This window comes from Dermacentor albipictus, chromosome 3 (genome assembly GCF_038994185.2).
Source record: "Dermacentor albipictus isolate Rhodes 1998 colony chromosome 3, USDA_Dalb.pri_finalv2, whole genome shotgun sequence".
Taxonomy (NCBI): Eukaryota; Metazoa; Arthropoda; class Arachnida; order Ixodida; family Ixodidae; genus Dermacentor; species Dermacentor albipictus.
Window position 1 is genome coordinate 190,179,733 of NC_091823.1, and position 21,935 is coordinate 190,201,667.

The 21,935-nt window shown below is 48.1% G+C and overlaps 1 protein-coding gene across 4 annotated transcripts in view; it reads right to left on the reverse strand.

Moving 5' to 3' along the window:
* The window catches only part of Tmtc3 (Transmembrane O-mannosyltransferase targeting cadherins 3), a 921,929-nt gene that overhangs the window by 582,392 nt on the left and 317,602 nt on the right, over positions 1–21,935 (reverse strand). For all 4 annotated transcript variants that reach the window (XM_065440562.2, XM_065440560.2, XM_065440561.2 and 1 more), the window contains one exon: positions 12,430–12,492. In XM_065440562.2, the coding sequence (XP_065296634.1) occupies positions 12,430–12,492 (63 nt within the window). The remainder of the gene's footprint in view (positions 1–12,429; positions 12,493–21,935) is intronic.

The following is a 21,935-nucleotide window of genomic DNA, read 5'->3' on the forward strand; positions in this document are numbered from 1 at the left end:
TATCCCTTTTTCCCCGACCTGACACATAGGGACGGACGAAGGGAAGAAAACCCGACGGGCACGGTGGACGGCCGAAACCTACTTCTACAGGCTTCCCAGGGAAGACTTCGCCAACCGCAAGACCAAAAGGGGTCAACCCCTTTTTCCCTTAGCTCGCACAAAGGGACGGACGAAGGAAAGAAAAGCCGACGGGCAGGGTTGACAGCATAACCTACTTCCACAGGCTCCCCGTGAAGACGTCGACAACCAAAGGACCGCCAGGGGTTATGTAAGGCCGTGGCGGCCCCGGTGATAATCAGGGCCGCTCGAGACTTCGATAAGAGCACGAACTATGTACCAGTGAAGTGAATACAATCTTTTATACTTTTTTTTTCATCCCTACGATGCCCGCCTTCGTCGTGGTTTCTTGATTCTCTCGGTGAAGACCCACCTCAACCGGTGGAGATCGTATCAGTTGTGGTGCCGCGAAGCCATCGGAATGATCGGAAGTCCGGAAAGTCGGTCGTTGACTGCACATTGGTTATTCTTCCAGCCGTCGACACGGCGTCAAAGAAAATTCGTTACGATTCGTCTCTGTTACTCAAGCCAGCACTACCGCGACTTTCATTCCCTTTCAAAAAATTTCAGCAAGTTTTCCCTGATAGAAGCACAAATTCCCTGAGTTTTTCTTGAGTATTTACACACTATTAAATCGCTGGGAATTCCGTTTTCCCGGTTGGTGGACGCCTTAATTGAATGCACTCTCCTGGAACAGTGTTTCAGAATTCCAAATACACGCTCAACTGCCACATGTGGTTGGCTGTGCATCTTGTTGAAATTCCGCTTGCAACGTTCAAACGTTGCCCCATTATCCTTACACGGTGGCATCAGCCGTGGGACACGCGGACACGCTGAGTCCCCCAGTCGTCAGCGCACCGCCACACACAGAACTTTCAGCACGCGCGCATCGTGTGCGCAGCCTTAACAGCCAACGAACATATTGAGGCTACTTAAATCACAGATTCCTTGCAAAACGATTCAAGCTCCTGTTATAGCATGACGCAGGGGACTCTTTCCTGTGAGGGATTTCCATGTAACAGCCGTCAACACACCCTATAGTATTTCTTGGTCCTTTAGCGTTGTTTCTAGCAAGAAAGCGTGCTTTGAGATTCTCCCGCTCCTGATCCCAAGGCCAAGCAATCACTTCTTTGCTGATATCACTTCTTTGCTCTTTTGCTGAAGTCCTGAATCATTTTGAGGCACAGAGACACTGATGACTTCGACACATCGCAGCTATCAGCAATTCTACAGATACTGTTCTGAGTACCTAAATAACTCAAACAATGGCTTGAGTTATGCGGCTTGTCTTCTAGAACCTGTCTGTCATGCTGTTTCAATATACGACTTGTACGTTTAAGTATTTGCGAAAAATCCGCTCGTTCCATAGAAAAATGCGCTACCTTGGCGCTGTGGCCGTTAGCGCGACGGTTGGTAACTGTCCAGAAAAGCTGGATAGCTGGAGAAGCTGGAAAGTTCTTCCCACCTTGGAGACATAGTTCTTTATTTCATTTTCCTTCCCTAAGCCTTTCGCCAGGACAGAAATATCCTGCAGTAGCAAAGTCCGGAAAGATTCCTCTAGAGAGCTTCGTTTTACAAAAAAAAAAAGTCAGTTTTTCTATAAGAAGCCATACAAGACCCAGGTCGTAAGAAGGAACTGCGGCGAAATAAAAAAATAAAGAATAAGAAGAATGCTGTCAGCGCTGCCATAATGGTCACAGAATAATTTTTTAGACGAAGTTCCTCATGTGCGTAGTTAAACGAGCAGTGCTTTCGGTAATCACCCTTGCAGATTTCTTCACCCGTCGTACTAAGGGTTTCCGAAACGCCTTTTCTTTTACACCTGCCCTTGGTAAGTGACGGCAATAATATTTCTTGGCCTCATTCCCAGAAGCGAGCCCAGAGCACACCGCAAGATGTCCCGAATAAGGCGGCTGGTCACTCTGACCCAGAGGCACCGACAAGCAGCTCAAAGTGCGCCAATTTCAAGCCGGAAGCAATGTTTCCTGCCAGTGCACACAGCTGTATTAATAAGTAATTTACAAAGCATAATATTCATTTGACAAAAACAAGACAGACTGAAGAATTACAAGTACACCACGTTTCTGTAAGCATAACAATGCTGAATTTTGAGGCCGCCCTGTGAGAAAAGAATTCAATTGCGTGTTTTTTTTCTTGTTTTTTTTTTAAAGCAGCCTGTCTGCTGGCTTACCACTTTTTGTCTTACCCTTAAGTAGTACCTCTTTGATGAGGCTGGGAGCTAATCACAAGAAAGCAATTCTTTCCTTAGCAGTGGAGTGTTAGATATGGAGCTGGTTCCTGCGATTACTTCGAGTTCCCCAGACCACGTCGGATTGCAGCACAGCTAATTGAGGAATGCAGAAGCAGAAAGCGCATTCCAGAGAAGCGGCCGAGCAAACAAGTTTAAGGCAACAAGTTTACGTGCCAACAAGTTCGTGCGCCGCCGGGATTAGCAGGTGGGCATCCGACAATGAGGCAGGTGCAGCCCTCCCCTTCTCATTGTTCGAGGTGCATTGCCAGTCTGCGATGCAAGACCGCAGCAAGCCGCCAGGTGTGACACCACGACACGGGCGCCTACCATTGGCTGAAAGTGGCGTCATCGGAGTGGACTCTCCCATTGGTCAAACATGACGTGACTTACAGTGCTCGAAGGGTTTATAAGAAGCCTTCCAGAGAGACCTGAGCATTCTGGGACATGCCCTGATTCCCTGTTTCACCTCTCTCGAACTTCTTGCCGCGGGCCGCAGCGTCCGAGTTGCTGCCGGCCCGTAATGTCTGTACGACTGTTAATTGACGTCTCACCTCCCTGTACAAATGATACTTGACTCTCACGTCCCTGTACATAATGTAGAATAAATCCCTCCCAAGTTCTGGGTTTCCATCCCGAAGTCCCGTCCTCCAACCCCGACATCTGGTTGGCAGCGGTAGGATCGCCTCCGAGTGCATCAGCTGGTGGCAGCGCTACGAATCAACCTTCGTCGAGAGAGATCCTAAGGAACCGGGAAGAGCGAAGAAGAGAGAGCCTTCGTCGAAAGAGGTCCGAAGAGACTGGGAGTATCGAAGAAGGAGCGAGCCTTCGACCCAGGGAGTCCGGAAGGAACCGGGAACAGCGGACAAATGAACCGGATGGCAGGGTGCTGCAACCGTAAGTGAGCGCGTGGTTTTTTTCCTTATGATTCGCCAGACTCAAAGGTTGTGTGTTCAATTTTGATAGTTCTGGGAATCGGGAATTTGTTGCATTGTGTGTTTGCACAAATTAATAAGGAAAACAGTTTTAACCACCTGTCGGGGCAGCTGCCATGGATCTAAGAAGGTTGACGAGGTTAGACTTGTTGTTGGTGTGCGACGATTTGGGAGTTGAGGCGGACGAACGGATGGAAACGCCAGCTATCATAAAGGCGATTAATGATAGTGGCAATGATGACAAAAGCATTGAGCTTGCTTGGGAAGTGATACAGGAGCCACGGGAGCGAGAGCGTCGTGTACGTTTGCGAGAGCGTCGTGAGCTTAGGAGTGAGCGTCAGCGTGAAAAACGCGAGAATGAACGGAAGCAGGAGCTTCAAGAACTTACTCTTAGGTGGGAGCGTCACGGACGTGAGAATGAACGCGAACGTGAGCGAGAGGAAAAGCTTGAGAGAGAGAAGGCAGCACTGATCAAAGAAATACAGTATTGTGATCAGTTAATGGCACAGAGACAACGGCTGTCTGAGAATTCTGTAGATAGTACAGAGCGAAAGAATGAGGAAGCATCTAGCAGATTTTCGCCAGAAGCCGACGAAAAGAGTAGTGCCTGTGAGATTGGCTGCCGATTGATAAGTGAAGGGAAAAGGCTAGCTGCTAACGATGCCTTAGTGGCAACAGAGGCCGTTAAAGGCCGCAAGGAGAGCGACGAGGTGCTGTGCCAACAGATGACTGTAGAGACAGCTAGGCCAGCTGCGAACAATTTGGCACAGTCACCACGTGTGTTCGTCGCTGGTAATGTTAGCGAGGTTGCTAGCGAAGAAAAGGGTACTTCTGACCCGACAGAAGCGAGCACCCATGTCAGGCCAGATCTGCGTGCAGAAGTGAGGTGCGAACTGGACGATGCAGTTGAGAGTAGTTCTCGGGATGGCGAGCTCCGTAGTCCACGAGAGAACAACTGCATTGTTCAGGGATCGGTGCGGCTCTCCGCCAGTCTAGATAGCCTAGATAGGGATGATTCAGTTAATCATTCGGACTGTGCGCGTGAGACAGCGATCGATACCGACGGGCTGTGTGCCGATGCACAGCGTGAGCTGGGCAATGTAGCAGAGGGCAGTTCGCAAGAGTGCGAGTTGTCTTACTCGAGTAAAGCCTGCTGCATTGTGCCAGAGTCGGTTGGGCTGTCCGCCAGTCGAGGCAGAGAGAGTGTTTATTTAAGTGAGAATCACTCAGACTGTGCGGGTAAGAGACCGATCCGGGCCGACGAAATGTGTACCGGCCAGCACGAGGCACGAGGCGACACGAAGGCGAGTGCAAAGAGAAAGCGCCGTAAAAAGAAGCGCAGTAGAGACCGAAAGTCGGTAATTAATGTAGCGCCGCCACAGATGGCGAGAAACCCAAAAGGGCAGGGCGCGAGGAAGAAGGTGCGGTCGTCTAGGACGATGTTGACGCATCCAAAATGGTCGAGCCACCGGTCAAAGGGGGACCGCGAAGAATGTTCTGCGCGGACGCGGACAAAGGGCACGGGGCAGTTAAGCTCCTCGTCGTTCCGTAGTTCTTTTTATAGCTCAGCGTGCAGTTCGAAGAAACGCAAGGTGGCAGGACGAGACCAGGTGGGGAGTAGCGACGCGGTCAATCGAGTTCGTGTTGAAAGCGGGGCGCGGGGACGCAAATTGGCAGGAGACCGTAACGTCTTGGGGGAGCTGATAGTTAGTCAGCCCTTTTGTTGTCTCTCGGCAGCCAGAGTAGCTTTCAAGCCGCGACGACCGCGAGGACGGCTCAAAGTATGAGTCAGACGTAAGCGTTTGGAAAGGGAGGCCAAGAGCCCTTCCGTAGTAATGAAGTGTTTGCTTTTTATTTTTGAGCATCGGAAAATTTCGCGATTTGAGACTACAGTTTCTTTCAATATGTAAACGTATGAGCTTTGTTTGTGTTTTCGTTTGAGAAAGCTCCGAGATTTGAAAGATGCGTTTTATGTAAACATGTAGTCTCGCGAGATGCTCATTAATAAGTAGATAGGCTATTTTTTGTGTGTGTGAGTAACCTGAGGGTCAAGGTTACTGTTGAGAGGCCTATTGTAACGCGCGTGTGTTTTATTTAACCTTCTTTCTTTTTAAGTGTTGAATTTTCTAAGGTTAAGCGCGTAGGTTTTCAGTGAGTGCATGATTTGCACGGAGAAGCGTTCTTAGTTCCATTAGCGCGTGTCCTGTGTGGACGGAAGGGAGCAGATTTAGGACTGGGTTGCTCTGGCAGCCGTATTCTGACTTCTCTTATAAGTACGCGTGGAACGAGTTATTAGAAGACGCATCATTTTAAGAGTTCTGCGGAGTGTGTAAGTCCCGCAAGTTTAATTGTTCGTTTACGTCACGTGTCCTGTAGGACCTTCAGGGAAAAAACGTGAGTAAGCGTAAGTGAAAAGTTTGCCTACAATGCAAGTACGCGTTTTGTTTAGTGACCACAAGGCTAGTGCGCTTGTGATTACGTACTTGTGAGGTTGACCAGATTGTTCAGTGGCACCAATACGTGTGATAAGTACGCCACTGCGATAGATTGGAAACATGCTGTTCGTGTAGTTAGGCCACTTATGTTATGTTCGGCTGTTTTCATTTGTTGTTTGCATCCTCAACGACCCTTTTGTTTTGCAACAACAATAGTGCTCTGGTCTTGTCGGCAATCGAGGAGAAATGCATAGCTGTTTGGAAGGGTGGTTGGAACTGTTTTGTCGAAATTGGGGAAATAAAAGATCAGGGTTGATTTTGACTCAGTAATAGTCTGGCGAGTCAGGGGTGAAGAGCCTGCGCTTACGCGTGGTGCAGCGCTGTGCTGTTTTGTTTGTTTGACGTTTGTTCTCCAGGGCCCAGGATCCCGAAGTTCGTCAAACGTGGCTCGACCCCAGTACCCTGCAGCTTCTATCAGCGTTCCTCATGGCCAGCGAATTGATTTCACCGGCCATTCAGAACAACCGGGGCGAGGACGAGCTGTTAGATATGGAGCTGGTTCCTGCGATTACTTCGAGTTCCCCAGACCACGTCGGATTGCAGCACAGCTAATTGAGGAATGCAGAAGCAGAAAGTGCATTCCAGAGAAGCGGCCGAGCAAACAAGTTTAAGGCAACAAGTTTACGTGCCAACAAGTTCGTGCGCCGCCGGGATTAGCAGGTGGGCATCCGACAATGAGGCAGGTGCAGCCCTCCCCTTCTCATTGTTCGAGGTGCATTGCCAGTCTGCGATGCAAGACCGCAGCAAGCCGCCAGGTGTGACACCACGACACGGGCGCCTACCATTGGCTGAAAGTGGCGTCATCGGAGTGGACTCTCCCATTGGTCAAACATGACGTGACTTACAGTGCTCGAAGGGTTTATAAGAAGCCTTCCAGAGAGACCTGAGCATTCTGGGACATGCCCTGATTCCCTGTTTCACCTCTCTCGAACTTCTTGCCGCGGGCCGCAGCGTCCGAGTTGCTGCCGGCCCGTAATGTCTGTACGACTGTTAATTGACGTCTCACCTCCCTGTACAAATGATACTTGACTCTCACGTCCTTGTACATAATGTAGAATAAATCCCTCCCAAGTTTTGGGTTTTCATCACGACGTTCGTCCTCCAACCCCGACAGGAGGCTGATGCCCTGCTACTGATCTACCTGCACAACGGGTGTACTTTCCGCGCACCCAGTGGTGCTCCAGCCAGTTTAGGAGTTGGAGCAATTTTTGAAGCAGAAAAAAATGTCGTTCTCCAGCAGTTTAAGAGCAGCCACGCCAGTATTTTGGAGCAGTTTCGGAGCAGAAAAATTTGCCATTTTGGAACTCTAGGAATAGCATACCAGTAATCTGCAGCTACTTGACAAAACTTATTACTGTGCGGTCAGTTAGTGCTGCTCAGCAGTGAAGCAAGATACAAAGCCACACCAGACACAGCTATCGTATTAGACCTAATACTCACAAGTCGGCCAGACAGTTTATCGTCAATTACCTATCTGTAGGAAATTAGCGACCATAAGTTTATTCACGCTTCCTTTCACATTGCGCCAATTCCACGCCAGAAACTTCAGAAGACAGTACATCTTTTTAACAAAGGCAACTACGAGGCTATACGCGATAATCTGTACGACTTCTTTATTTCATTTGAGGCATCCTTTAACAAACAGGATATCCATACCAACTGGCAAAGGTTCAAAGAAAAAATAAACGATCTAGCTGACAGGTTCATTCCAACGATAACGTTTCGAACGCAACTTCAGAAGCCATGATTCACCAATTCTTTGAAGAGACTTGATAATAAAAAAAAAACGTTTGTACCATGCAGCAAACGTCAGGACAAACACATGCGCCTGGGATAAATACTACGCAGCGGAACGCGCATACTTATCAGCTATTCGGGAGGCAAAACAGTCTTTCTTTCACGAAGACCTACCAAAAATGCTAGTCGCTAATCCAAGAAAGTTTTGGCAGGTAATCAATCCTCGGGAAATAAGCAGTATTGTGTTAGTAAACGAGAACGGTGAAACGGTCGATGATGTTGAATGTGCTAATCTTTTTATACAGCTTTTGTGTCAGTCTTCTCCTATGAACCTAGCTTGTCATTTCCCTCTACAGTTAACAACTCAACTAGTGTCATGCCATCAGTAACCTTTTTTGCCGATTGTATTTTGTCTCTAATTGACAATCTTAAACTAACATCCTCAACCGGAGTGGAGAACATGAACTCAAAAGTGTTAAAAAATACTAAAGACATCAGTGCTGCTCATTTGTGCTTGCTGTTCTCGCAGTCACTCTCTACTGGCATCATACCACATGACTGGAAGGTGGCGAGGGTTGTTACCATCTACAAATCAGGTGGCAAAAACTCTCCACTTAACTATCGCCCCATCTCACTAACAAGCATACCTTGCAAAATCGTGGACCATGTCATCTATACAGAAATTATGAAATTTTTAGACGAAGGAATGTTTTTTCATTTTTCACAGCACGGATTTCGCAAGTAATTTTCCTAGGAAAAGCAATTGGCACTTTTCCTTCATGATCTTCACAGTAATCTCGATGCTAACCAGCAGACAGACGCAGTATTTCTAGACTTCGCGAAAGCATTCGATAAGCTACCACATCAACGACTATTACTAAAGCTAACGCTGGCGAACGTGCACCCCGATATATTGCGATGGCTTACAGCTTTCCTTAGTAACCGCTCACAGTTTGTCCTTATTAACAACAGCTCATCCGTTTCTCTACCGGTAACTTCTGGAATTCCACAAGGATCTCTCCTCAGGTCTCTCCTCTTCTTAATATATATTAAAGACGTATACCTCTACATGCATCCTGCAATATTCGCATGTTTGCAGATAACTGCGTCGTTTACCAAACAATCACTAATATGTCTGACCGAATCTTCCTTCAGGAGGATATTAACCGCTTGCAACAATGGTTCGATTGCTGGTTAAGGACACCTAACCCACATAAAGGTGAAGTAGTAGTATTTTCCCGCCGACGTAACCCACTAGCTTACCCATACACAATAAATAACGCAGACGTAGAAACTGCGCAGTCTTACAAATACCTTGGTGTTATCCTTACTATTGACTTGACTTGGAGCACACATATTACTAACGTCGTCTCATCTTCTAATAAATGTCTTGGTCTCTTAAAACGAAACTTAAAGCTAGCACCCAAGCATGAAATTACAAGCCTACAAAAGCATAATCAGACCTAAACTCGCATAAGCACGTGCCGTATTGAGCCCTCATCAAGCATTATCCAATCAACGCACTTGAATCGGTGCAAAACCGTGCCATAAGGTTCATCCATTCAACGTATTCATATGATGTCAGCGTACGTGTCATCATTAAAAAAAGAATCCGGATTGGTTACACTCGCTGATAGCTGTCATATCTCAACACTCGCTCTTTTTCGTAAGTTTTATCATACTACACTTAATCAACCACCCTACATTACACCCGCTGCCCGTACATCGCACTCGGCACGTGTACCGAGTTGGCCGCCCTCGCACTCATACTGCCACATTTTCAGGCTCGTTCTTCTTTCGAGCAGCAACAGATTGGAACAACCTGCCCCACCAAATTGCCGCCATAATATGTGCACCTAATTTCATGCAAAAACTAACAGACCATTTATCAGAATAAAAATAATGTACGGAATATGCTATCTATGCGTGTACTAGATGGAATTATGTACCTAATTTTCACGTGTGTTGTTACATATGCTCTGTTATTCTTACACTGATGTATAATAAATATATGTATGCCCACCCCTTATGTAATGCCCCTATGGTGCTTTTAAGGTAATAAAATGAAAATGAAATGAAATGAAAGCCAACGGTGACCAATTAAGCTTGCCTTCCCACGGTTGATATACCATGCACAGTATGCTGCAAAGATATTTATTTGGGTACTCAAGGAACTTAATTTTGTAAAGCAGTTGAATGAAATTTCGTAGACTAACGAAAACAAAGACGTGTCTCGGTGCAAGATAGACATAAAATTACCAATGAGCCAGAGCAATTTCCGCCGTCAGGCACAAGACAAAAAGTGACAGCAAGTGTCCTCTGTCCATTCCAAATGACAGAGGCGCTTTATTTATTTATTTACTTGCTTACTTACTTCTTTATTTAATTTTTGAAAATTCCCAAGAACAGCTCTACGCCTTGATATATTGGTGCATTTGTGTTACAGAAAGAACATAAAACCGAAAAACAAAACCGAATATCTCAAACAACAGTGGTACAAAGGGATACAGAAATCTGAATTAATCAAAGGCAGAAGATAATGAGCAAGTAGTAAAGCTGAATATATTTCGCAGGATATTTTGTTGTGTTACAAGACGTATTATAGCCTTAGAGGTGCAAGATGAATTCACGTAGAAAATGCTAGGATTACGCAAGTTAGGGCGAGGCACACAAAACGTTACAGCTGACAGTAACCGCGGACAGGGTGCGCCTTGATATGCTTTATCACGCTGGAAGGAAATGTGTATTGCGCCTCGAGAGGAGACCGTGCATCTGTGAACGGCGAGACGCCTCCGTACGGTGTGTCGCAAAGATGGCGATTGCGGCGGAGAACAACGTTCGTACCATGCCGTACACTCGCCTTCGTTGTGAGGAAGTATGTCGTGTGCCGTGCGGCCTCTGCCAATAGGTACGAGCTGATTGGGCCTAACTTTTGTCGCCCGTACGCGAGCGACCTTTCAATGCACTATCTTCTACTGCCTCCAAAGGATCAAATGGTCACAGGCGCACGTCCGAAATAGCTATGAAGGCCTGCCAGTACAATTGTTAGGCATATCGGTGCTCGTAATGTGACAGGGGACGGCGGGTGCACGCGTCTACAATTAAGGAATACATTCTGCGCCCCGCGATAACTGCCTCTTCCCACTCTTAATATGCTTCACAGCAATACTTCGCTGATGCTTCACCGCGTAACGAAGCTGTACTGAGCGGAAGCTAACTTTCCAGAACCGGCAATATGAAATGTGTCGTGCTTTCCGAGCTTCGAAACCACTGGCGAGGATTTAAAAGGGAGTCGGCGCCACTGATAACAGTAGCGAATTCTTTTAATGGGAACCACCGAACAGCAAGAACTTTGGTTCTTGCTTAGAACCTTGGCTGGAAGCGGAAAAGCGCGCGAAAGCACCAGTTCAAGGCAGCGAGATAGCTAATCAAAACGGCAGCGGCGGTGACTTCATTCAATACCGTTTCGGACCTGCAGTCAGGGCAAAAAGTCCGGAAAATCTGATGGCGAAGGGTTGTTGCGTCTAATTTCAGGCGTTCTTAGAAACTGACTGTATGCGGTACCATGGCGGTGTCGCGACTGCGTCCGAATTATCTGGCATGTCCGAAAAATCGGACGTCCGGAAAATCAGTCGTTGAGAAACCCCACTGAAAACATTGCATTGCCGTGCAAACGCGAAAATATCGCACACTTGTGCGTAGTTGGCGCAAATGGCAGTTGAGTGGACGCAGCCAGGAGCAGGCAAGTCGAAATGTAGCAGAGTGGAGCAAATGGCACAGTTCGACCACCACTGCGCCCCAAGACTTTCCTTCCCTCGCGCCAGCCACGTTGGGGAAGTCTCAGCAGCAATGTCTGCCTTCTCCTTGTGCCTCGCGAACGAAACGAATGGCTGGTGCGCGTTCAAAACGTTCCGCTACACCGGAATATCAGCTGCAAGGACTCTTGGCAACGCTAACCAAACGCCCGACTGGTGTGTTTCCCTACTCTGCTTCACAGATCACACACTCACTAAGGCTTTGGACCTGTGTGGTTCGCGCGGTGTGCAGAGCTTATCTAACGCGCTTTGATGCACTCGAATCGGAACGCCAGGGCCATGCATTAGCGACTAACTCATACATCAGCACCAACAAATTGTACACGTGCTCAGCTGCATCAGTTGAGCACTGTGCCTCGGCACTTTGCGCCGAGTTTCACAGAAGGAAAATAAGGCAGTCGGGCTTAAGCCCCGTGCAACGCAGCACCTACGACAGAAGCCGATTTTACACTTTCCTAAAGACAAGCACCACTAATGTTCGCTTAAATAAGCGCTGGGAGAATGCTAAGGCTAGAGGCCTGAGCTCGATAAAGATCTCTTTTTTTTTCATGAGTAATTGGAGGCGTTACGCGCTCGGAAAGCAGGTAACGCTGTTCTACGGTTTCTTGGTAATTTAGAGCGCAGCTCTTGGGCGTCCGTTCCTGCGGCGAGCGTTGTCCCTCGTAAGCGAGCGAACGCGCAGCGCAGCCGGAGGCGAAAGAAGAGAGCACGACGAGGAAAGCGGAGGAGACTACAGTGAAAGCATGAGGCGGGAAGCTGGGAAGAGAGTGGAGCGAGGAGGAAAGCACAGTGCCGCACGACACTACGAGATGGCGCCATAGTAATTGTAATCTGATTGTATGCGCGACGCGAAATGTGTAGTACTTTCCGGAAGCCACGCGGGCACCAGCGATCAGACGGGTACCTTCGACGAGGCATGTATGAAAACGGACGCGCTTGACCCGCTGATCTGATTTTCGACGATCGCCGACTTGAGTGCTACTTCCTTTGCATGAGATAGATTGTCTGCCCGAGCCAATATATCGCGAAATGAAAACACGTATAGAGCTGCACTCAGATTGCGCACTAAGCGTGCATGATACAAACTCAGCTGCCCAGTGCCGAGTATCTTGGTGGAAGAAAATGTGCAGAAGGAAACTCACGTGGGTCGGGCTGACGTTCGACGATGAGGAAGGCTCTCTGCAGCCGGAGCATCCCCCGTCGCCCTGCGAGGAATAAGGACAGCAGTCAGGGGTGCTGTCCTAGTGCATACCAACACGCACGTCACATGTTTGCCGGATTGTTGCTTAAGAGATGTTGAAATGAAAGAAGCGGCGACCTAAGGACCAGTCTGGCACAAAATTACAAGAGTGCGCCCTCCCCCCCCCACCATAGTGCCAACGGCGAATGCTTATTTTTCTTCAGCGTTTAGTCGACTAAGAGAGTGATGAGTTGTTAAACGTTAACTTGCGTGCAACACTGCTGTTTTTCTGCATAGTAGACGGAACACACAGCGAGACGTGTGTGCTTGAGGCATCGTTTCGCGCCGTTGTTCATAACTTCCATGATGTTTAGCATTGCCAGTGCCTCACACGGCACATCGCACCGTGGCAGAAATGGTAACTGTTAACCGAATTATGGCGTTGCATATGCCAAAACTACAATTTCATTATGAGACACACCGTAGTGCCAAACACTGCATTAATCTTGACCACGAGGGTGTTTAAGGTGCACCTAAACCTCAGTACACGAGCGTTTTACAAGGAAGTTGTTAGCCTCTCATTGGTGGGCACTTTTCGTGTCATCGACCGTGGGAAAACATGTGGGTCGATACCGGATGTAGTGCAACACCGGGCCGACACGCGGCGAAGGTGAAGCCGGCTTCAAATACTCAGCAAAGTCAGGCGAAAACTGCACACATTCTTTGGAATCACGCATACAACATAGAAAACAGCATTCGTTTCAATAAAAAATTAACAAAACAAGCATCCGAATCACAATTAACTGATGATAAGGTGTTCCCTATAACAGTGCGAAGGGCGTAGCGCTCATCCTTCCCTGGTAAAGGTTACTGTTGCACAAGCTACCGCGGCGACGGCAACTTGCGACGCAGGTAGTGACGTCACTAGGCTTCCGTATACAGACGAACCAACCTAGCATCTGATTTCATTCTTGTTGCAGCACCGCTATGGGTAGGCAACACATAGTTAGGACTTCCGAGGAGCAGCGTGAAACCAGCAGGGGCAAAGGAAAAAAGAAACGGATATGCGACCACCGGCGGCGCGCCGTCAAAATTACTATTGCTCCCATTACTCTAAATTACCATTTCTGTCATTACTCTAAACCAATAAACATTGCCTACCCCACCCACCCATTGTAGTAGCAGTTTTCAACAGCTTCGCCAGAGATCCACTTTCGCAGAGCCGGGATTGGAAGTCTTTTTTTTAATTATTTCATCCCCGTTGTAATGCGACTGCGACGTTGTGACTGGCACAACGTGACATGCTTGCATTATTTGACTAAAATCACTGCTTCGGTGAGCGTCCATGTATTTATCGAAATGTAAATTATATGCTCTGACAGCATTAAGCATGCAGCTGAATAGTAATGGCTGGGGGAACGATGTGGAAACCTAATGATGAATGTGGCAAGCTTTCATGTAGTTGCAGCTCTGCAAAGAAGTGATGCCTATTGGGATGGTTTTACAAGGTTATAATCTACATTTCAAGAATGCCCAATGTTAAGATGTGGTAGGTGCACGTTAGACGGCACAGCAGCAGCATATTCTAGGACAATAGGATGCACAAATACGATGCAGGTGAGCCAAATAAATGGTCGCGCGTTTAGCTCGACATTCGAAGGCCGGCTTCGATGCTGTCATGTCATACCCACTTGGCGCAGCATTGTGACCCCAGTTTAATATATATATATATATATATATATATATATATATATATATAAAATTTAATTGGGACTCCCTCCGCGATAGCACACTGGGCCACAACTGTGGCGTCATTGCGAGAACGCAACGAAGCGGAAAACTGGGACGACACCCGAAATGCATGTTTCCTCCCGAGTGACACGTCACAGTATGTACAACTAGCAGTGCATCTTCATTCACGAAAGGCACTCAAAAGTACCTAGTATCAGCAGCCGAAGTCAACGCGAAGAAAATGTCACTTGACCTCCAATGTAGCCTCAACAAACGCATGGAAATCACAGAACCGAATCTTACCTACAAGTTTTTATCTGCCTCGTTCTGGTGTCGGTGCTGATGGTTAAAAAAAATTAAATTATGGGGCTTTACGTGCCAAAACCACTTTCTGATAATGAGGCAGGCCGTAGTGGGGGACTCCGGAAATTTAGACCACCTCGGTTCCTTTAACGTGCACCGAAATCTAAGTACACGGGCGTTTTCGCATTTCGCCCCCATCGAAATGCGGCCGCCGTGGCCGGGATTCGATCCCGCGACCTCGTGCCTAGCAGCCCAACACCATAGCCACAGAGCAACCACGGCGGGTATGTGCTGATGGTACTACGTACTGCTTGTGCAATACACAGCTCCGCTCAATTACTTGCATTTTCCGGATTTGCTGAAAAACAGGCATTACCCCAGCAACCGCCATACCTTAAGAAAAAAAAAAAGAACCAACAACGCGATCTGGCTAGCGGCGCAATATAAACAGATCTTTCTGATACTTTTCCGGTTTTCTTTGTTTGTTTGTTTGTTTTTATTTTGGCGTCCGAAAATCGCCGCGATCCGTGGGACGCAGTTTCAAAGAGAGATCGACACCTGGATTGCAATTTCCATCGCATGCGACCAAAAGCTCATGTCCAGTGCGATAAAAATTGCATCATGTGAAACGGCCCGTTTCTCAGCTTTCCTGGCTGCGCCGGTAGATAGCGCCGACAGTTGTCGGGCGAAAGAGGAGTCCCGCTGCAGCACACGCCTCACACGTGACTCGTTTAGACAATGCGTTGTGTCGCTCTATTGATTCGATGATCACCATCGACAGTGCTCGTGAGATGGCTTTCACCTACTTTATTACTAATTTCTTCCCTTTTCCAGATATTCCTACGAGCTGAAAGGGACGTCATCTTTTGTTTAGACGGATCAGTTTGCCTTTTCGTTGAATGCAAACAAAGACGAGCCGCATCAGCAACAACGTCAGACAGCTATCTGTAACGCCTCTACGAAGCAAGCTGCAGCCTCCTTTGCCAAGTTGTAAACAAGGATCTGATTGACAGTGCGCACGCATGTGTTGTGTGTTCTCTGTTGCGTGTATGTGGGTGTGTGCTTGTAGGCGGGCAAGCATAACTTGAATATCAGCAAGCCATGCACGAACTGAACCAAGCCAAGACTCTGCTGCACAAGAACAGTGTCTAAATACAAGCCCATGACTTCTCCCTTTTTCACGGAGACCATCGGTCTGCAACCCTCCACATCAACGAAGACGAGGAAACAAAAATGACTACGCGAGAACGCAAGACCGAACGGCGGGAGTTAGCGCACAAGTTGTTGCACTAGTCAAAAGTGCTGCTGAAGCAACCAGAAAAATGAAACGCTGCTCGAATGAACTAGCTCCTGGAGCGCTGCAGCAGCGGTCCAGCACGAGAAGCAGCAGCGGGAATCCAAACGAGGAGCACCGACTAGGACGGAAACGAGCGACGCGTTTGCGGCTCCGTATATATCTGCTCGCAAGCGGGAGCAGGCGATCGTCAGCGGACGGACGTTCGCGGCCCGATGATAACAGGTATCCAAACGTGCACGACGGAGGAAACTTGAACCGACCGCACCGTAAGAGTGGAGGAAAAACAAAATATTGCCTGAAGAGTAACGACTTAGAAGCCGGCTCAAGGAAAGGCAACCCACACGGCAATAGAGCAAAATGGTGGGAGGCAAAAAACAGACACGGAGAGGCGCTAAGGGTGGCGGCCTGATCGAACGCGTCCCTAATGACGTCCCCAAAGGCCGTCCGATAACAATGGCAGAGCGATCAATCAGCCGAGTGCCCGGCGATCCCCGATCACCGGTGGTCGATGGCGAGCGCGCACTCGACTACGGGCAGCAGCATCGCGTTGGGAAACCGCTCGGAGATGACGGCGGTGCTCAAGAGAGCGCCCGCTGCAGCACCAGAGACCTGGCGCTGCCGTGGCCGCAAGGGCTGCAGCACGGCGGCGCACACGTGACATTCTCTGACGCTGTTTGACAAAAGGCCATCGAACGGGCCGCACTGACTGCAGCGGCCATGTAAGCCTCCCCTGGTGGTGCTCTTCTTCACCGATATCGGTACTCGCGAGACTCGTCTTCCTACTCCAAGTAGCTTTCATACACGACATCACAAGCGCATCTCAAGCGAGAATGAAAAAAAAAAATAAAAATCACCGAGTACTCGACCTGCTACTACTAGCATGGCAAATGCAGCAGCAACATGTCGATTGCCTAGAGACGTCAGTGGTTACCTATTTGACGACGACAGGCGCTCAGGGCAGGCATTGAGTGAATAAATAACGAATGAGACACTGAGGTCCTCAGTCGTCCGTTAGAATTCATCGCCAACATTGTTGCACAGGACAACGCCATCGCACCATCCTATTCTCAACATTAAAGTGGCCCTGAACGACTTTTTACCGAAGTGGAGAAATGCATTTCAAGTGAAAATAGGCTACTTCAGAAATATTTTGCCACAGAAAGTACTTCAAGGCGTTCGGAAGAAGCGTAATTATTGGCAATCAAACACGGTCTGCGCTGTGCTCCCGTGCCTTCTCCAATGTCTTGCACTGCGAAGGCTACGACGCAGTGCAAGGGCGTGTCCACAACGTTCCGCCTTCTAGATGTCAAGGTGACGTGCAGTTCAAAGTTCATTTTGGAGACGCCACGACTTCCCCATTTGGTTCCTGCAACGCGCTAAACAAGACAAACGCGGCTGACCCCAGAGAGTCGCAGTGCGCTTAGCCATGGATGGATGGATGGGTATTATGAGCGTCACCTATGGAACGGGGGCGGTCGGTTGCACCACCAAGCTCTTGCTATTACACCGCCTAATGTCCTACCTAGAACAAACAATAAAATAAGAGAAAAAAACACTACGAACTGCCCACCCAAATTTTCTGATCCCCTATTTTGAACTGTGCTATTGTACGTCTCCGTTTTTTGTCGTTTCCCTACTTTTCCTCCCCCAATCCTCCAGTCGCCTGTTACTAATGTCTATTGCGGACATGCTTGCTTTACCACTGCTCCCTCTGAACCCAAGGGCTTCAAGGAGGCCAGTGGTGCCTAAATCGACCGCTGGGTAGACGTCTTCACATCCTAATAAAACATGCTCCGTAGTTTCCCTAGCTTTACCGCAGCAAGCACATGCTTCTTCTTCCGTCTTTATCTCGCTTTGTAGGTGCATGTTCTAAGGCATCCCGATCTCGCTTCGAAAAGTAATGAGCTTCCCTTTAAGTTATCATAAATTGTTTCTTTCCTGATTTCGTTTTTTCCTCTTAAGTAGTTACTCATGGCAGGTTTCTTTTCCATTGCCGCCACCCATGGTATTATTTCAGCCACTCTGACTGTCCACTTGACCTTCTTTGTTGCTGTGTTGCCCACCCTACAGGCCCCATACTTGCTGGTAAGCTTCCTAGTTCTTTTCCTCCACTGTGAATCGATGTTTTTCCTGTACAGATACCTGGAACACTATCCCAGCCTATTTACCTTCTTCCATATTCCTCAGCGGTTCTTCATACTCAATTTTACTGCGAGCTTCCCTCACTTCAAAACTAGTCCAGCCCATTTCACCCTGCACAGCTTCATTTGTAGTGTTCCCGTGAGCGCCCAATGCGAGGCGACCCACTGGCCTTTGGTTCCCGTCGAGTCCTGACTGCACCCCTGATTTAAAGCAAACAACCGCTTTTCCGAAAGTAAGTCCCGGAACCATTACACCTTTCCACATACCTCGGAGGACCTCGTACCTATTCTATCCCCATAGCACTATGTGCTTCATTATGGCTGCCATTTCGCTTCCCCTTCACTGTTATTGTTTTTTTCCTGTGTTTCCATATATCTATTGCCTTCGTCTATCCATATACGAAGATATTTATATTCTATTACCCGAGGTATTTCCTGGCCCTATATCTCCACTGTCTGTTCCCTGTTTTCATTGAATGTCATAACACCTCAATTTAACAATAAATTTCAAACCTAAATTGTTGCCATTCTGCCGCATTTCCAAAAGTAAGTCCTGGAACCATTACAGCTTTCCACATACCTCGGAGGACCTCTTACCTATTGTATCCCCAAAGCCAGACGTTGCAAATCACTTTGCTTGTTAGCCAGCAACACAATGTCGTCCGCATAAAATAAACCTGGGAGCTGCTGCTCTATTTCTGTACCCGCCTGTTTGTATGAGAGATTAAACCCGAAATTACTTCCTTCTAGCGCCCTCTCCATCCTCACCATGTACATCATAAACAGCAGCGGGGATAAAGGGCACCCCTTTATCCCCGCTTCTTCTTCCGTCTTTATCTCGCTTTGTAGGTGCGTGTTCTAAGGCATCTCGATCTCGCTTCGAGAAGTAATGAGCTTCCCTTTAAGTTATCATAAATTGTTTCTTTCCTGATTTCGTTTTTTCCTCTTAAGTAGTTACTCATGGCAGGCCTCAGTCCCTTGTTGATATGAACTTTCTCCTCGCTGCTCATCCCTTCCCATTCAACGCAACCGGTATTGGCCTTGAGCTCCACCACTGGAAAAGCTGGCGCCACCGTCAGCGTGACGCGCTAGGAGGGATCACGTGGACAGAGCGGCCGCGTCGGCTGCTTCGGGCGCGCCGAAGCGAGCTGAAAACGAGTTTAAATTCCCTCGTACGCTGCGGTCCTCATTTAGTGGCGAAATTTTCCCGCTTCGAATGTCTCCTTTACAACGCTTGAAAGCACTACAATAGGTAGTGGCTGCCTTTGAAGGCGCGCAAGATGGTAGGCTACTGCTCGGTGCCGCAGGGCCGGACGCACGTAACGGAGGCCGGTGTCAGCCTTATTCACACGTAGCCGCAGCACCAGAAGCTGCGTGAAGCTTGGCTCGCGAAACATAATATCGGCAAACAGTCATCGGGTACAACTCGGGTTTACAGCAAGCACAGACGCGAGGAAGATTTCTGCTACGGCGCCCGGTCTGCGATGTTCTGAAAACGCGCACTGAGACGCTCGCCCGAGTCCGCTGCTCGACTAATGTCATGACGGTTTGGTCTATGGACTTGTCGATGCTATAGATACTGGCAATTTCAGTGGAGTGGAAAGGCAGCGGTAAGAAGCACATTTAATAAAAGCATGGCATATGGTCATGTTTGTGTTATGAAGTAATGCACTGGATTACAAAAAAGGAGCAGCGGGGAATTGCACGCTGAGAACACGATAAACATACAGTGCGACGCAACTCGAGAAATAGTATTGAAAGGTCAAAGAATTTAGAAGAAAAAAAAGATTGAATCGTCGCGACGGCACATCACAGTCCCTGTAGGCGTCGAAATCTCTACAATGAAATAATTTTTGAACCGCTCTGATAGCGCACACACAACAATCGTTGTTTGTATACTGTCAAATGCTCATATTCTGCGGTCTAAAGCTAATGGCACGGTGCGAAAACGCGCGCGCGGAGAAAGCGAAACAGTGCGCGGACAAGCATGCAGACGCGCAGTCGGTCGCTGCGAATCTGCGCGATCGCTGCATTGAGGCTTCGTTCTATTACGCTCCATTTAGTATACAAACGCTATTAAAACATATTTCACATAGTTTGCTCTCACCGTTTACCTACTTTTCAGGCAAGAAGCCGGTTTCGGGAGACCATCGCGGCGACCGCGCGCAGTGGCGTTCACTGTACGTGTTCGGTAAAGAGATAGCGTCTGTAAACGATTCTGTGCTTTCAGTTTGCCCAAGATTATTATTTAGACAGTAAGAAACTTCTCTTGTTTCGAAAGTACTTACAGAAATGTCCGGGAGAGCTCGCGCGTAGTGTTTTCAGTCAGCGCTGATAGCAAAATCTATGAGGAGCGCGCCGCGTGATCCCTCATACTACGCCAGCGAGGCGTTTCCGATAGATGAGGACTCCGTAACTCCTCGCCGCCAATTTTCTAGGTAAATCTTTCTCAAAAGCTGTAGACAATCGTTACCTAAGCCCTCCCCTTCCAGAATATCCCACAAAATGTTGCGGTGTATACGTTGTCGTAGGCTCCTGTAATGTCTAAAAAGGCCACATACAACGGTATGCTTTCAACTTTTGATAGTTCAATACACTGAGTAAGAACAAATAAGTTTTCAGTGGACTCGTGGCGGCACCCCGCGGCGACCCCCATGTAGCCATGTAGCCTACCGCAACTTGATGCCAGCTATCGGCCAATAGCAGCCGCCTAAGGAAATGACGAAACAAAGCGTCCAGAGGGAGTGAGCACGGGGCCTTCTACTGTAAGGAGAGCGCTTGAGAGAAAGGTGACTTGGCGATCCGCTCGCGAGCTCGCACGCACGGCGTACGACAGCAAAACTTGGCTGAGGTGTTCACAGCAGCGTACGCTACTCGCGGCCTATGTTATTTCACCAAACCGGAAGGGTGGTTCAAGGCCCTTTTAAACGCGTCGTCACTCGCACGAGGAATACAGAATTCTTGCACCGGTTCCAGGAAATAAACTTGTAAGTGGCACTAGCGCTGTTGTCGACTCTAATTTGTCGCCTTGTTTCATGCCATTTGTACAAAGCCAAGTACAATGGTCCTCGGCACGTGTAAGCGCGGGGAAGTATGCCTACCTGTGGGCGGGCGTGACTAAAGCAGAGTGTGGGCGCGAGTCAGTGCTGACAAGCCTGAATGCAAACATGAGTGAGTGCCGTTCAGGATAAATGGACGTGAATACCAGTAAACGCCGGCGAGTGTTAGCGGGCGTGAAGATGAACGTGTGCGTGTGAGCCGACGAGTGCGCAATTTCAGTAGGCGTGAGCATGAACTGTGGAGCGAGCTCTCATTCAGTGAGCGAGTGACTGGGATGATTCAGATAAGCTTCCAAGTTCGAATCCAAAGAGCAAATTCCACGACTCTTTAGGACTCTCAGCTCATGACTTGGCTGCTAACTAGTGTGTCTGTAATTCCGTGAACCTGAGTTGGCTCGAGCGAGTGCGGATCGGTGAATGAACCAATAAATCTTTATTTGCATGCATTTACAAAAAAAAAGGTGCTACAACAGGAACTAAAAGCTGCTTGTTTGCAGCTTGAGATTTTTGCCTCTATCCATGACAACAAACACAAATACAAGGCATAACATGAAACAGTGTGTACAGTGACGCTGTGAGTAGATGCAGCAAATCTATACATCCATAAGTTCAAGAGGGCCTGCATTAGTCTGATACTGGTGAAGTTGTACGAGTGAACCCGGCTGAGTATGGTCTTAGTGAGTCTGAGTAAGGTGAGCCGGTCTGAGTGGAATTTTGGTGAGTCTGAGTGCCGTGTCAGCCAACAGGTCTTTTTTAGAGGGTCTCAGTGAATACTATTTGTTTTGCCACCTAACTCCAGCACCCAGAAGTAACGAAATAGGTTAAACACATGCGTATTTATAAAATGCTTACTTATAAGTTGACAGGAAGGAAGTTCACTTGGTACTAAGGATTTCTGGTAAATAATTTCACCACGAGCATTAATATGTTAGTGCCG